Source organism: Henckelia pumila, chromosome 3 (assembly GCF_033568475.1).
Source record: "Henckelia pumila isolate YLH828 chromosome 3, ASM3356847v2, whole genome shotgun sequence".
In the NCBI taxonomy this organism is placed as follows: domain Eukaryota; kingdom Viridiplantae; phylum Streptophyta; class Magnoliopsida; order Lamiales; family Gesneriaceae; genus Henckelia; species Henckelia pumila.
This window is the reverse complement of record NC_133122.1, coordinates 1,058,568-1,074,177: the sequence shown is the minus strand read 5'-3', so window position 1 is coordinate 1,074,177 and position 15,610 is coordinate 1,058,568. Positions and strand designations below refer to the sequence as shown.

At 43.6% G+C, this 15,610-nt stretch overlaps 1 protein-coding gene across 1 annotated transcript; it reads left to right on the top strand.

The window, feature by feature from the left end:
* The first annotated feature begins 515 nt into the window (after nucleotides 1-515).
* LOC140892916 (uncharacterized) lies at nucleotides 516-2,071 on the top strand. Its single transcript, XM_073301958.1, has 6 exons — nucleotides 516-613; nucleotides 926-981; nucleotides 1,124-1,197; nucleotides 1,424-1,526; nucleotides 1,628-1,690; nucleotides 1,795-2,071. Exons 1-6 carry the CDS (start codon nucleotides 586-588, stop codon nucleotides 1,822-1,824), a joined length of 354 nt encoding a protein of 117 aa, XP_073158059.1. The 5' UTR covers nucleotides 516-585; the 3' UTR covers nucleotides 1,825-2,071.
* Nucleotides 2,072-15,610: the final 13,539 nt, after the last annotated feature.

Here is a 15,610-nt window from a genome sequence, read left to right as displayed (position 1 = left end):
TTTGATGTTTTGATAATCTTTGGCTGTAATGCATATGTATGGATTCTCCCACACTCCCCACCTCGTCTCTTATTAGTATCTAATTGTTTTATTATAAATCCTAGTGTCATGATTTTTTTGATGCAAAGGCGTGTTGGTGCTAGTACTCAGATCCTGCTCTTCTTCAAATGGTCCTTGCTCTGTTTATTGCTGGTTTTCCATTTTGTTTTCCTTCTTCTTGATCTCCAACAGGTTGAATTCAGATGGTCTTTTAGTGAAAATTTGATGACCCATATTTTTTTTATCGGTGCCAAAGGAACACTATCAATCTTTGATTTCATTCTTTTAGTTCTTTTATTCGTACTCAAATTATTTTATACTGAAATATTTCTGAGAACCTTTGATTAGAGTGGGTTTGTACTTCGTATATATAATTGGTTGGTGGATCCTGATAATGTTAGATCAATTCAAGAAGACACGGCGGAACCATTGCTTAGAGCAGAATAGGTAGTTGTGGCTACAAAGGAAGCCTTTAAAGGGAAGATTGCTCAAGCTGCTGCCAAAGACTTCCAGTACTGGACTGCCAAAGTGCTTCGAAGTGTATATATGTGCAAAGATTTGAAATTTCAAGAAGGTAAACTTTATAATTACTTTGAAAGTTTGAGTTTTTCAATTGGGTAAAATGTGATTATCCTGTTAAATCTATAGTATATATGTGATATAAACAGTAGGTCCCCGCGGATTCCATATAGGATTCATTTTGATATAACCTACCCGTCAAATGAAAAGTTAAGTGTATATATATGTTGCGGTTAAAGAAGACGTTGCTGCAATAATACTTCCTTAATGTGGCATGCTTTCTTGTTTTCATTTTTGTTCTCGTTCTGTTTTTTTTTTTCAATTTTGTCATTTTTTCCGTTTTTACTCAATTCCTCCTCTGTTTTAGACAAATTTGGAGCAGCATTGATGGTGGTACAATCCGATATCAGTGGCAAAATAGCAGTAAGATATTCTCCATACTTGATATATTCTTGTAGGTTAAGTTGATGTCAATTTTTGTTGGATGCCAAGGCTGATGTTATCTATTCATTAACTTTTCACATGTTGGAATCTAAGTAATATTAATCTTTGAAATACATTTTAGGTGACTTTTGTCCAAATTCTCCAAACAGCAGGTTCAACGAGGGTGGACTCAACTACTTGGGCAACCCAAGCTTGGTGCATGCTCAGAGCATCTTGTTTATTAGAAATTTAATATTCTATAATATATCCCTTTGCTGTAACATATTAAATAAATAAATATATATATATACATGGATATATATAGATTTCAGCAACCCTAATTTCTCTTGATATTTGGATTTTGGATAATAACGCTTGAAGAATTAGTTTATGTTCTCATGTCACAAACAAACGTACAATCGGGATTTCTGGTACTTTTCAGTTTTAATGGTCGAGGAAGAGTAAGTATTTTGTGTCGAGATTCTTCGTCCTTTGTCAATCGCGATCATGATGCGGATGACTTCAGGCATCCTCTTGATAGACAAGTAATTCCTGAATCTGGTCGCCACTTTTATTTTGACAAGATGTTTCAATTCATATTTTGAGATTTTCTTGTGTTGTCTGTGTCTTTCATGTGGATTTTTAGTCAAAATACGTTGCTTTTGAGAGCAATTACTGGGTTAAACGCAATTGGAAAAGCTTTTGTTGGGTAAAGGAATTTCTTTCTGTCGTGATACTTTGTTTTACAGTTTATTTGCTAGTGTAAACTTGAGAATGACAGTTTGTTTCCGATGATTTGTTTTTTTAATGCAGGAACTATTGCAGAGCAAGTCACGCTTCTAGAGAATATAGGGATATCTGTTCTTGTAGCTGAAAATAAGATCATCGGATTCAATAAACACTAGTTCTTCTACATATAGGCCAGATATGGGCATGTTTGGATTCTGATAATTAGAATATTGGTCGTTATGGATGTTCTTATGCGCTCATATATTGGCAACAAATATTGTAGGAAGATTCTCGTGGGTTCTTTTATATGTTTTATGTTTTTCATGCGTAACTAAATTTTGACTAAAAGATTGTGCCTACAGGTTTATGCAATGTTGGTATTTGACTTGTTTGAGAGGACGATTTTGAAGAGATTTAGCATCACCCCTTTTGGATTTGTGCTTAGCGATGTAGGTGAGAATCTTATCATGGTTTAAATATTTGCAGCTTTTACCCTTTTCATAGTTGTGACATTCTCTTTCTTTGGTGATCTTCTTAGATTCTTTGTTTGATTTGGATTGCCCCAAGTTCTTACTTTGTGAGCCAGCCCTCCGAATTAATACTCTGTTTATGCTTTGTGAGCCAGCCCTCTGAGAAGTACATAAAACATACAAATTCTCATTTACTAACTTTTTAAGATATATAAACTAAAATACTAATTAATAAATATATCTGTCTGTGTATATACGTAGCATTGTGATACTCTCGTGATTCACGTAAAACTTCCCAGGATTTATCCAAGTACGTGTTTCATTTCCCATTGGTGACCCAAAACAGGATGTCAGGTTTCATGTGGGAATTATTTGGGTATGAGATTCTTGCTCTTGCTCTTGCTCTTGCTTTATTGCTGTTTTTGGAGAATATCTGAATTTGTTCCTTTTCTGGGTGGTTTTAAATTTCATTTTTTGTGTTTAATTTCAAATAAAAGCTTTAAGAAATGTTGTAAAAGACATGTTTCTATGGGTAGGTGGATACGGGTTTGCATAGAAGGGAATTCTCCTGATTTTCTTGAAGCATGGAGTTTACAATGTGTTCAGAATTTAATTTATTTGGCATTTAATTATATCTAATATAACAAGGAACTTAAATTTATATCCTAGTTAGCACAAGCATTTTCATGTTTGGCAGCTTTGTATATTGCTAATATATATATACACTGCGGGGTGTGAGTAGATCGATAGCAACACTGAAAAATTCGATGTGGATGGAGATGGATTTATAACTCCAGATGAACTTAGAATGCTTAGTATTTGTGTTTATCCCTATTAAAGCACTTTACTTTATGCAAAGAACCAAATATATAGAGACATCATCACAATCATATGCTACGAGGTTGGACTGATCCAATGCTTTAAAAATAGTTGACGTTGCAATACGTTATGACATTAGACAATCAGCATGAAGTATCTATTCTTACACCATTCACAAAATATAAAAATTTTGTGAAAATATGTTGTCGTTTGATTTAAATTAAAGCCTCAACTTGTGCTCTTTTGTTGCATGGTAGCACACGTGTCTGAGGAACTCGGTTGATCCGCAAATATCGACGAAGATGGGAAAATCAGCTTATCAGAGTTCTGTAGTCTTCTAAGAGCTTTTTTTGTTTTGAACATTTTTCTAAGATCTTTTTGGTGGTTGTGTTGCTTGACTTTTGTTTTATTAGTGTCATTTGTAGTCATTTTATTGGTTGTTTTTGAATTTTTTTAGAGTATTGTAAATATTATTTTCGAACGTTGGCAAATTTTATATTAAATTTTATTTTTGAATTTTCTATTTTAAATTATTTGTAATACTAGCTATTGTGTATTTAAATTTTTTTTTGTTTTTTATCTAAAAAAAGACAACGTTTTTAAACCGTTGTTGTAGGCTTTTTAAAATTGTTGTAAAATACTGTGTTATTAAAGGGGTATTCAAAGACAATGGTGAAAAACCATTGTCTTTGAAAGCAAAGACACCGGTTTTACAACGGTGAAAAACCGTTGTCTTTGACTCTAAAGACAACGGTTTTTCACCGTTGTCTTTAAGCACCCCCTTTAACAACATAGTCTTTAACAACAGTTTTGAAAGGCCTACGACAACGGTTTTTCACCGTTGTCTTTAGCCTTTTTTCTTATAGTGTGAGTATGCATGTATTATGTGACTGCATGGTTTATATGTCATTGATTTATGTTGCATTCATTTGCATACTGAGCTATCTCCTTCGAGATGTCTGTTAGTTGGGTTTTCCCTATCCTGTTAGTGGTTGGACTTTCATCGATTTGGGTCCGGCTTATCCACTTGTATTTCGATATGGGAGCCACCTCCTGAAGCGACGACACAGCGTGCTACATACCAGGGCCCGGTCTGTCTCTGTTATCTGATCCCTGACCTCGAGTTTATAGGGAGTTCACTTTGCATGCATGTATAAAAATACTCTCGTACTGAGCGTTTTATGCTCACGTCTCGTACTCTGTGTTTCTGGACACCCTATTCCATGGGGCAGGTTTGCGATTGGACGAGGCGGGTGGATCCAAGAGGGGCTAGTCAGTGGTTGACCAGCTGGAGCTTCTTCTAGGTTTTATTTTTGTTGTTTTGAGGTTGATACAGCTATTCGATTTGGTTGTATATTATTTGGATAAATTACAGATTCCTTTACTTGGGATTGTGTAATGTTTATGGTTTCCGCAGTTTTATTTTGATATCCTTTTAATTAAGTTAATTGCATGCCTAAGTTCTGTTAGTAGGTGATCTGGGTAAGGGTCACTACATTTATGGTATCAGAGCATGCAAAAGTATTCTTGTGATTTAGTCTTATCATGAGGTATTTTTGTAGATGGCAGATCGTGATGACCAGAGTTCTCATGGCAGTATTGGTGGGCGTTGGGGTGATGCCGACCGAGAGAATCGTCGAGAACGGCGTCATCGTCATCATGACGACGAGCGTTTTACTGTGCGTCGATTCTTAGCTATGGGTCCTAAGCCCTTAGTTGGAGGTGAGTCTCCGGAGGATGCGGAGAACTGGTTAGACTGCATGGAGATGACTTTTCAGACTTTCCAATGCACCAAGGAGCAGAAGATGAAGACCCTGGGTTATCTTCTGGATGGACGTGCGCGCAGGTGGTGGAGGTTTACTTCTGCACCTTTTGTTGCGGCGAAAGGAGTGGCCACCTGGGCCGAGTTCCGCACAGCTTTTCAGAAGCTGTATTTTCCTCCTGCACTCCGTCAGTCGAAGGCAGGCGAGCTACTGAGTCTGCGACAGGGAGCCATGTCTATCGATGAGTATCAGCAGAAGTTATTTGATCTGCTATACTATTGCCCCGAGATTGCCGACAGCTCTGGGATGAAGTATAATCTGTTCCTTCAGGGCCTTAACCCTGAGATCCATGATCGTGTGGCGGTTGGCAACGACATGTCCTACGAGGGTTTGGTTAGTTGTTGTCACCAGGCGGAGGACAGCATTCGGCGGAACAAGTCTATCCCTCAGTCGAGGCCTGCTAGTTCTTTGGGTCCCAGTGTCCAAACTTTTAAGAAGTCTGGATCTACTTCTTCCTCTGGCTCTGCTGGTGTTGTCCGTTTCGGTAAGAAGGACAAGTGTGATCACTGTGGGAAGAACCATCCATCCGACAAGTGCCGTAGAGCTTCTGGAGCTTGTTTCCATTGTGGAGAGACTGGTCATATCCGGAGAGATTGTCCACTATCTGGGGAGGTGGTTCTGGTTTTGGTTCAGGATCTGGTTCTCAGGCCACCATTCAGCAGCTGTCGCAGGGACAGCCTGCTGGGAGTTCTCATTTGAGGCCACGAGCTTTTGGCCAGGTGTTTGCCTTGAGGCATGATCAGGCTGTGGAGGAGAATGAGAAAGTCATCGCAGGTACATTTTTTCTTTATGGTATACCTGCTCTTGTACTTATTGACACTGGTGCATCTCATTCCTTCATTTCTGCACGTTTTGTTAAGAGGCATAAGTTACCATGCATTGTACTAGACGTAGTGATGTTTGTTTCTACTCCGACGGGCCAATCTGCTTTGGCTAAGCGTCTAGTGATGGGTTGCCCTTTAGAGTTTGAAGGGAACATTCTGTTAGCGAATCTCATGGTCCTGGCGATGGACGACTTTGATTGCATTTTGGGAATAGATATGTTGATTACCTATCGAGCTTCACTGGACTGCTATCAGAGATTAGTACACTTTCATCCGGAGGGGAGTGAGAGCTGGTTTTTCTATGGTGAGGGAGCGCGACCTCCGATGCCTTTGGTATCAGCTCTGAGAGCCTGTCGAGCTCTAGAGTCTGGCGGGGAAGGCTACCTTATCTATGCAGTTGATTTGTCCGCTGAGAGTATTGGGATAGAGAGCATTCCTGTTGTGGATGAATTTCCAGATGTATTTCCTGATGAGATTTTGGGTTTTCCTCCTGCTAGGGAAGTCGAGTTTGGCATAGAGTTGATGCCGGGTACTTCGCCTATTTCTAGAGCACCGTATCGTCTGGCTCCGTCAGAGATGCGCGAGTTGAAGAATCAGCTACAGGATCTTTTGGACAAGGGGTACATTCGTCCTAGTGTATCTCCTTGGGGAGCTCCTGTTCTTTTTGTAAAGAAGAAGGATGGGTCGATGCGGCTGTGCATTGACTATTGGCAGCTGAATCATGTTATAGTGAAGAACAAGTATCCGTTGCCTCGTATTGATGACTAGTTTGATCAGCTGCAGGGCACGTTAGTTTACTCCAAGATTGACTTGAGATCTGGGTATCATCAGTTGAGAGTCCGTGATCAGGACATAGCCAAGACTGCATTTCGTACTCGCTATGGGCATTACGAGTTTCTAGTAATGCCATTTGGTTTGACTAATGCGCCGGCTATATTCATGGATTTGATGAACCGTGTTTTCAGGGAGTATTTGGACAAGTTTGTCGTGGTATTCATTGACGACATCTTGGTGTATTCGCGTAATATGGAAGAGCATGTTTCTCACTTGCGGTTGGTACTGCAGACTCTTCGAGATGAGCAGTTGTACGCCAAACTAAGCAAGTGTGAGTTCTGGATGGGTAGAGTGGTCTTTCTTGGCCATATCATATCCAGGGAGGGGATTTCTGTTGATCCAAGCAAGATTGAAGCGGTGCTTAATTGGTCGCGTCCGATGACAGTTGCTGAGATCCGTAGTTTTCTGGGTCTAGCAGGGTATTATCGTCGCTTCATTCTGAACTTCTCTCAGTTAGCTCGACCGTTGACGCAGCTTACCCGCAAGGGTGTGGATTTCGAGTGGTCCTCTGAGTGTGAGGAGAATTTCTGTGAGCTTCGACAGCGGTTGACTTCTGCGCCAGTGTAGTGACCCTTACCCGGATCACCTACTAAACAGAACTTATGCATGTAATTAACTTAATTAAACAGATATCAGAATAAAACTGCGGAAACCATAAACAATATACAATCCCAAGTAAAGGAATCTGTAATTTATCCAATAATATACAACCAAATCGAATAGCTGTATAACCCCAAATAACAGTAATAAAACCTAAACGAAGCTCCAGCTGGCCAACCACTGACTAGCCCCTCCTGGATCCACCCTCCTCGTCCAATCGCAAACCTCCCCCATGGAATAGGGTGTCCAAAAAATACAGAGTACGAGACGTGAGCATAAAACGCTCAGTACGAGAGTATGAGTATACATGCATGCAAAGTGAACTCCCTATAGACTCGAGGTCAAGGATCAGATAACAGAGACAGACCGGGCCCTGGTATGTAGCATGTTGTGCCGTCGCTTCAGGAGGTGGCTCCCATACCGAGATAACCGTGGATACGCCGGACCCAAATCGATGGAAGTCCATCCACTAACAGGATAGGGTACAACCCTACTAACAGACATCTCGAAAGAGATACAGCAAGATGCAAATGAATGCAGCATAATATCATGTCATATAAATCATGCAATCACATAATACATGCATACTCAGTCAGGATATCTCGAACAGTACTTTCGTACCTCAATACAGTGCAAGCTCTACCAACTCTAGGTCCATGCCTATAGTCTGTTCTACACTGCCAAATGATACTACTATCATTAAGGTGCTCTAAAAGCCTTAACTAAGCTATTGCATACTCCTAAATATTTATAGGAAGCAAAAGCTATACCTTCGTCCGTCGTTAGCCCTTTGATGTCGATGCCTCCAAAACTTGGGCACAACTCCGCTACGACTATCGAACTCCTCGCCGACCTCCGGACCAAGCCTAAGAAGACTAGAACAACTCTAAAAGGACTAGAATGGAAAGGAGAACTCGGAATTGGCAAATGAAAGTGAAGCCTCGGCCTTCTATTTATAGACAACGATCGGAACTTCCGATCCTTGATCGGAACGTCCGAACCTCGATCGGAACGTCCGATCTTGCCATCGGAGCTTCCAAAGATCCTGATCTTCCACGTGTCAAAATATCACTTGTTGACTCCAGATAGGGGTGATCGGAGCTTCTGGTCCTGATGTAATATCGATCGGAGCTTCCGATCGTGTTCGGAGCTTTCGATCCTGGTCGGGGCTTCCGAACTCTACCCAAGTAATTATGATTAATTCCTTAATTACTGATTTTGGTTACGGGCTACTACAGTCGGTGTTGGCATTACCATCAGGATCTGGAGGGTATGTAGTTTACACGGATGCTTCTCTTCAGGGGTTAGGTTGTGTTCTGACTCAGAATGGGCATGTGATCGCATACTCTTCTAGACAACTGAAGCTTCACGAGGACAACTATCCAGTCCACGATTTAGAGTTAGCAGCCATTGTGTTCGCTTTGAAGATCTGGCGTCATTATCTGTATGGCGAGAAATTTGAGATCTTCACCGACCATAAGAGTCTCAAATATTTTTTCACTCAGGCGGAGTTGAACATGAGGCAGAGACGTTGGATGGACTTGCTTAAGGACTATGATTGTGAAATTAGGTACCATCCGGGATCTGCTAATCTCACCGCTGATGCTTTGAGTTGCAAGGTGCGACTATCCGCACTTCAGACTTGTTCGATGTCTAGTGCGATCAGTGACTGTTGTACTTCAGGTTATGCCTTCAAGCATAAGAAAGGTATGCAGAGTATCCAGATGTTTGCGATATTATCTGAGCCAACTTTGTATTCGCGGATCCGAGATGCTCAGATGTCTGATTCGAAGAACCAACGTTTAACTCGTCTAGCTAACGAGGGTAGCTCGTCTGGATTTCATTATTAGTCAGATGGCTTTCTGTGTTTGTCTGGTAGGCTTGTGATTCCGCAGGATTAAGAATTGCGAGAGGAGATTTTGTCTCAGGCACATCGCACTAAGTTGAGTATTAATCCTGGGAGCAACAAGATGTACAAGGATCTACGTACTTGTTTCTGGTGGAAAGGAATGAAACGCAGTGTTTATCAGTTTGTTTCGAGATGTTTGGTGTGTCAACAGGTCAAAGCAGAGCACCGACAACCTGGAGGATTGCTTCACAGTCTGCCTATTCCTGAATGGAAATGGGAGTTTATCACAATAGACTTTGTGACCCATTTGCCGGTATCCCCGAGGAACTGTGATGCTATCTGGTTGTGGTGGACCGACTCACCAAGTCAGTGCATTTCATTGCCTATAGTCGAGAGTACTCTGTGGATCGCATGGCACGGATGTACATTCAGGAGATCGTTCGACTTCATGTAGTGCCTGTGAGTATTGTCAGCGATCGGGACCCCAGGTTTACTTCTAGATTCTTGGGGAGTGTTCAGCGTGCAATGGGTACTACTCTCAGTTTGAGTACTGCCTATCATCTGGAGACTGATGGTCAGTCAGAGTGCACTATCCGTACTTTGGAGGATATGCTTAGAGCATGCGTCATGGATTTTGGTTCAGCCTGGCAGAATCATTTGCCGTTGATCGAGTTCGCGTACAACAATAGCTATCATACTAGTATTGGGATGGCAAATTTTGAGGCGTTGTACGGGCGACGTTGTCGTACTCCACTCTTCTGGGAATAAGTGGGGGAGAGACAGGATGAGGGACCGGAGCTTATCCAGCAGGCGGTAGACATTGTCGATCAGATCAAGAACGGATTAAGACTGCACAGGATCATCAGGCCAGCTATGCTAATATCAAGCGTAGGCCTTTGCAGTTCGATTTCGGGGAGAAAGTGTTTCTGAGAGTGTCACCTTTCCGCAAGATTCTCAGATTTGTCCTTAAGGGCAAGTTGTCTCCCAGGTTTATCGGTCCGTTTGAGATCTTGGAGAGCATTGGAGATTTGTCTTATCGACTAGCTTTGCCACCACATCTATCCAGTATTCACGACGTGTTTCACGTATCTCTGTTGCGACGGTATGTGGCGGATGAATCTCATATTCTGTAGTGGTCTGAGGTTCAGGTGAACAAGGATTTTACCTATGTTGAGAAACCTATTCGTATCCTGGATTATAAGGATAAGGTTTTGCGGAACAAAGTTATTCCTTTGGTTTTAGTTCAGTGGCAGCGCCGAGGCACTGAGGAAGCTACTTGGGAGCTTGAGGATAGGATGCGTGAAGACCATCCTGAGTTGTTTTGATTCCATTCTTAAGTTGTATTCAGTTGCAAACTCTGTAAACGTTTGATTTGAATAAAGAATGTTTATGTACCTTGTATTGCATTCAGTACTTAAGATCTATTTTCGAGGACGAAATATCTTAAGTGGGGGAGAATGTAGTACCCCGTAACCGAAATCAGTAATTAAGGGATTAATCATAATTACTTGAATAGAGTTCGGAAGCTCCGAAGGTAGGTTCGGAAGTTCTGAACAGGATCGGAAGCTTCGATCGATATCATGCATGACGTGTGGCAGGATCGGAAGCTCCGATCGGGATTGGAAGCTCCGATCGCCCTATCCGAAGTCAACCAGTGATATTTTGACACATGGCAGATCAGGATCTTCGGAAGCTCCGATAGCAGGATCGGACGTTCCGATCGAGGTTCGGACGTTCCGATCGAGGATCGGAAGTTCCGATCGTTGTCTATAAATAGAGGGCCGAGGCTTCATTTCCAATTTCCAATTCCGAGTATTTCCTTCTCCTTTCTAGTCTATTCGAGTTGTTCTAGCCTTCCTAGGCTTGACCCGGCGATCGGCGAGGCGTTCGGAAGTCGTAGCAGAGTTGTGCCCAAGTTCTGGAGGTATCGACATCAAAGGGCTAACGACGGACGAAGGTATAGCTTTTGCTTCCTATAAATATTTAGGAGTATGCAATAGCATAGTTAAGGCTTTTAGAGCACTTTAATGATAGTAGTATCATTTGGCAGTGTAGAGCAGACTATAGGCGTGGACCTAGAGTTGGTAGAGCTTGCATTGTTTTGAGGTACGGAAGTACTGTTCGAGATATCCTGACTGAGTATGCATGTATTATGTGACTGCATGGTTTATATGTCATTGATTTATGTTTCATTCATTTGCATACTGAGCTATCTCCTTCGAGATGTCTGTTAGTAGGGTTTTCCCTATCTTGTTAGTGGTTGGACTTCCATCGATTTGGGTCCGGCTTATCCACTTGTATTTTGGTATGGGAGCCACCTCCTGAAGCGACGACACAGCGTGCTACATACCAAGGCCCGGTCTGTCTCTGTTATCTGATCCTTGACCTCGAGTTTATAGGGAGTTCACTTTGCATGCATGTATACTCATACTCTCGTACTGAGCGTTTTATGCTCACATCTCGTACTCGGTGTTTCTGGACACCCTATTCCATGGGGCAGGTTTGCGATTGGACGAGGCGGGTGGATCCAAGAAGGGCTAGTCAGTGGTTGACAAGCTGGAGCTTCGTCTAGGTTTTATTTCTGTTGTTTTGAGGTTGATACAGCTATTCGATTTGGTTGTATATTATTTGGATAAATTACAGATTCCTTTACTTGGGATTGTATAATGTTTATGGTTTCCGCAGTTTTATTCTGATATCCGTTTAATTAAGTTAATTGCATGCCTAAGTTCTGTTAGTAGGTGATCTGGGTAAGGGTCACTACAGGGGGAGGAGGGTGTTTGACCATGGGGTTGGTTGAGGTGTTGAGGCAATGCATACCATTGCCTCCCATGCTCGGCCAACCTCATGTTAACCCAACCCAATGGCCGCCGCCTCCGGCCCGTTTTCCGCCGGCGACCGGATATTAGGGAAATGACGCGTGAGGGTGTGTGGTCGGAACATGGTATAAACAAAACGTGTGAGTGTCCGGATATTAGGCAAATAAAACGTGCGCGTGTGCATGCGCAATGCGGCACTTGGCACTTGGGCACGGCGGTGTGCGCGTGTGGTCGGAACATGGGAGAAACAAAACGTCCGGATATTAGGCAAATGAAACGTGCGTGTGCGTGTGTGCAATGCGACACTTGGCACTTGGGCACGTCGGGCATGGCGGCGTGCGCGTGTGGTCGGAACATGGGAGAAGCAAAACGTCCGGATATTAGGCAAATGAAACGTGCGCGTGCGCGTGCGCATGCGCAATGCGATACTTGGCACTTGGGCACGTCGAGCACGGCGGCGTGTGCGTGCGGTCGGAACATGGGAGAAGCAAAATGTCCGGATATTAGGCAAATGAAACGTGCGCGTGCGCGTGCGCATGCGCGTGCGCATGCGCGTGCGCATGCGCAATGCGGTACTTGGCACTTGGCACTTGGGCACGTCGGGCACGGCGGCGTGCGCATGTGGTCGGAACATGGGAGAAGCAAAACGTTCGGATATTAGGCAAATGAAACATGTGCGTGCGCATGCGCAATGCGGCACTTGGCACTTGGGCACGTCGGGCACGGCGGCGTGTGCGTGTGGTAGGAACATGGGCGAAGCAAAACGTGCGACTGCCCGGGTATTAGGCAAATGAAATGTGCGCGTAGGCGGCACTTGCGCACGTCGGCGTAAGCATGTGGTCGGAACATGGACAATGTAAAACGTGCTCGCACTTGGCACTTGGTACTTGGGTGTGCGCGTCCCCAAAACTTGGGAAAATGAAACGTGTGTGTACTTGGCACTTGACACTTGCCCGTGATCCACGAAAAAGGTGCCTTAGTTGCAAGCTCCATGGAAAATAAATGCAAGTAAATGTGGCACGTAACTCAAACGTCCGATTAGCATGAATGATTCAAATTAAACAATTTTGTTATCCTTCGTGAAAATAATGCATCTAGGACGTCGAAATCGGGCCACCATGAGTGCCCAAGTTAGGGGCAGTGTGCACACGGGCGGACGGCAACGTGCGGCACGTAGCGTAAATGAGCGAGCCAAAATTTGATTCTCACGGCACAATGTGGTTTTCTGTCGAGTTTTAATGCATAAATAATGCATCTAAGGCGTTGGATTCGTGCAACTATGAGTGCCCAATTTGGGGGCACCGTGCGCACGGGCGAGCGGCCACGTGCGGTATGTAGCGCAAACGAGCGAACCAAACTATGATTCTCACGGCACAATTTTGTTTTCTCTCAAGTTTTCATGCATAAATAATGCATCTAATGCGTCGGATTTGTGCCACCATGAGTGCCTAAGTTGGGGGCACCGTGCGCACGGGAGGGCTGCCCCGTGCGGTACGTAGCGCAAACGAGTGAGCCAAACTATGATTCTCACGGCACAATGTTGTTTTCTCTCGAGTTTTCATGCATAAATAATGCATCTAAGGCGTCGTATTCGTGCCCCCATGAGTGCCCAAGTTGGGGTCACCGTGCGCACGGGCGGGCTGCCCTTTGCGGCACGTAGCGCAAATGAGCGAGCCAAACTTTGATTCTCACGGAACAATGTTGTTTTATCTCGAGTTTTCATGCATAAATAATGCATCTAAGGCGTCGGATTCGTGCCACCATGAGTGCCCAAGTTGGTGGCACTGTGCGCACGGGCGGGCGGCCCTGTGCGGCACGTAGCGCAAACGAGCGAGTAAATTGATGATTATCACGGCACAAATATTTATTTCCCTCGAGTTTCATGCATAAATAAGGCATGTTTGTGGTTGGATTCGCATTTGGCCGAAAAAAAAATATTTAAAAAAAGAAAAACTTTATTATGATTCCTCAGCCCAAAAACCCACTTTTCCTGAAACTCGTGTTTTTTCTCCTAAGTATACTATAGGGGGAGGAGGGTGTTTGGCCATGGCCTTGGTTGAGGTGTCGGGGCAATGCTTGCCATTGCCCCCCATTCTCGTCCAACCTCATGGCAACCTTCCCCGATGGGCGCCCCTTCCGGCCGCCGCTCCGGTGGGTTTTCTGGCCGGCGGCCGGCAGGGGCGTTTTTTCACCCCGACGTCATTTTGCACCCCGTTTCTTGCTATATTTCATGCATGAGCTTTTTAGACATGCGGATCGCTAACTCTTTGTAGGCTTGTTTTCTATTACGGTTGGTCGGAAAGAAGGAATATCGGTGTTTGGGAATCAAGCATGCGTAGGTGTTCATCATTGTTGTTCTTAAGCTCCTATGCAATCATCAAAGTCCCTCGGTTTAGGATGCTTGTGGGGCCGGAAGGCACATTATGGTCATTGCTATCATGGATCGGCGAGCAAGTCGTGTGAGTCCTGTTCTCTTTATTGGAGCACGGGTCGCGCTTGCGATTGATTTCCCACATCTTTGTGTCCGAATATCTGCGCTTGCATATGAGGTTGAGAATAAGCTTGAAACTCTAGTAAGGTTTGCATCCCCAAAAGTAGGGGTGGGTTAGATCGGTGGGGTTGTGAGTTCTTGCGCAAGACGTTTCGAGTGGGTTCGATCATGATATCTCGTGCTTGTGGCAGTTGTTTGGATGCGTCCATGTGGAATTTCGTTGCATGTTCGATCCGCCATAGCCCTAAGTATTGGTGCTCTTAACCCCCCCTGCAACCATCAAAGTCCCTTGGTTCAGGACGCATTGGGGCCGGAGATCACATTATGGTCATTGCTATCGTGGATCGGCGAGCGGCGAGAAATCGCGTGTGTTCTAATCTTCATCCGACATTTTGTTTCTCCCGTAGCTTTGATTTTATTGCCAGGGATGTGTATCCGTGTTAGTCGGGGCATTTGCTTGAGCTCTTCGGCTGTTTTCCACCTCTTTCCATTGTATTGGAGCGGTGGATGACTTAGCCTAGGTGTTTGAACTTTGTGTACGTAACAACACGTGAGTGGTGGTCGGTGTGTCCGGGTAAGTTGAGTCCCTGCTTGCGCAGTGAAAACGTATCCGAAATGCCTCTTCAGTGAATGGTTCAAGTGTTGGGAACATCTTGGCCAGCTCGGTTTTCTGTGTTCTATACCCAAAGCGCAGGAATTCGTCGGATTAATTACCCTTTCTTCTTTTGCTGCGAGCCCTTGGGTTCGTGGTACGGGATGATATTTGCAACAGATTGTCGTTATCCAACTCTCACGACTTTTAATGGTCTTGAGTTTTTGGATCAATGGCACCTCGCTTGGTCTCTCGGTCACGGAGTACCTCGTGGGTACAAGGCATCATCGGTCTTTATTTGCCCCAATAAAAAGCGTCCGGCGCTACTTGCGAACGACAATTGGTGTTGTTTTGGATTTGTCCATGCAGTGCCAAGAGTCGACATGAAATGCTACATGGTTGATCCTGCCAGTAGTCATATGCTTGTCTCAAAGATTAAGCCATGCATGTGTAAGTATGAACTAATTCAGACTGTGAAACTGCCAATGGCTCATTAAATCAGTTATAGTTTGTTTGATGGTACCTTGGTAGCGCTTAGTCGTGTCACGCCCAAATGAACCCAACTCAGATTAAACAATTAAACATGTATTAGCGAGAGTAGGGATCGTTCCCACGAGGAAAGTGAAATTTATCTGTGTTCTTAAAATTACTGAAATTAAATAAAAAAAAGAGATTTGGATTTTAAAAAATAACTAATAACAATTTAAAACAAAATAAAATACTTAAAAACAAGTCTTGGTATCAGTCGACTCCACCCTTGAAATTATTCATTTGATAAT

Bases quoted from the DNA above. Each gene is read 5' to 3' on its own strand.
- LOC140892916 (XM_073301958.1), top strand. From the start codon at position 586: ATGTGCAAAGATTTGAAATTTCAAGAAG. The intron at 982-1,123 runs GTAAGATATTCT...AATACATTTTAG, and splicing joins ATATCAGTGGCAAAATAGCA to GTGACTTTTGTCCAAATTCT. The intron at 1,198-1,423 runs GTGCATGCTCAG...GGTACTTTTCAG, and splicing joins ACTTGGGCAACCCAAGCTTG to TTTTAATGGTCGAGGAAGAG.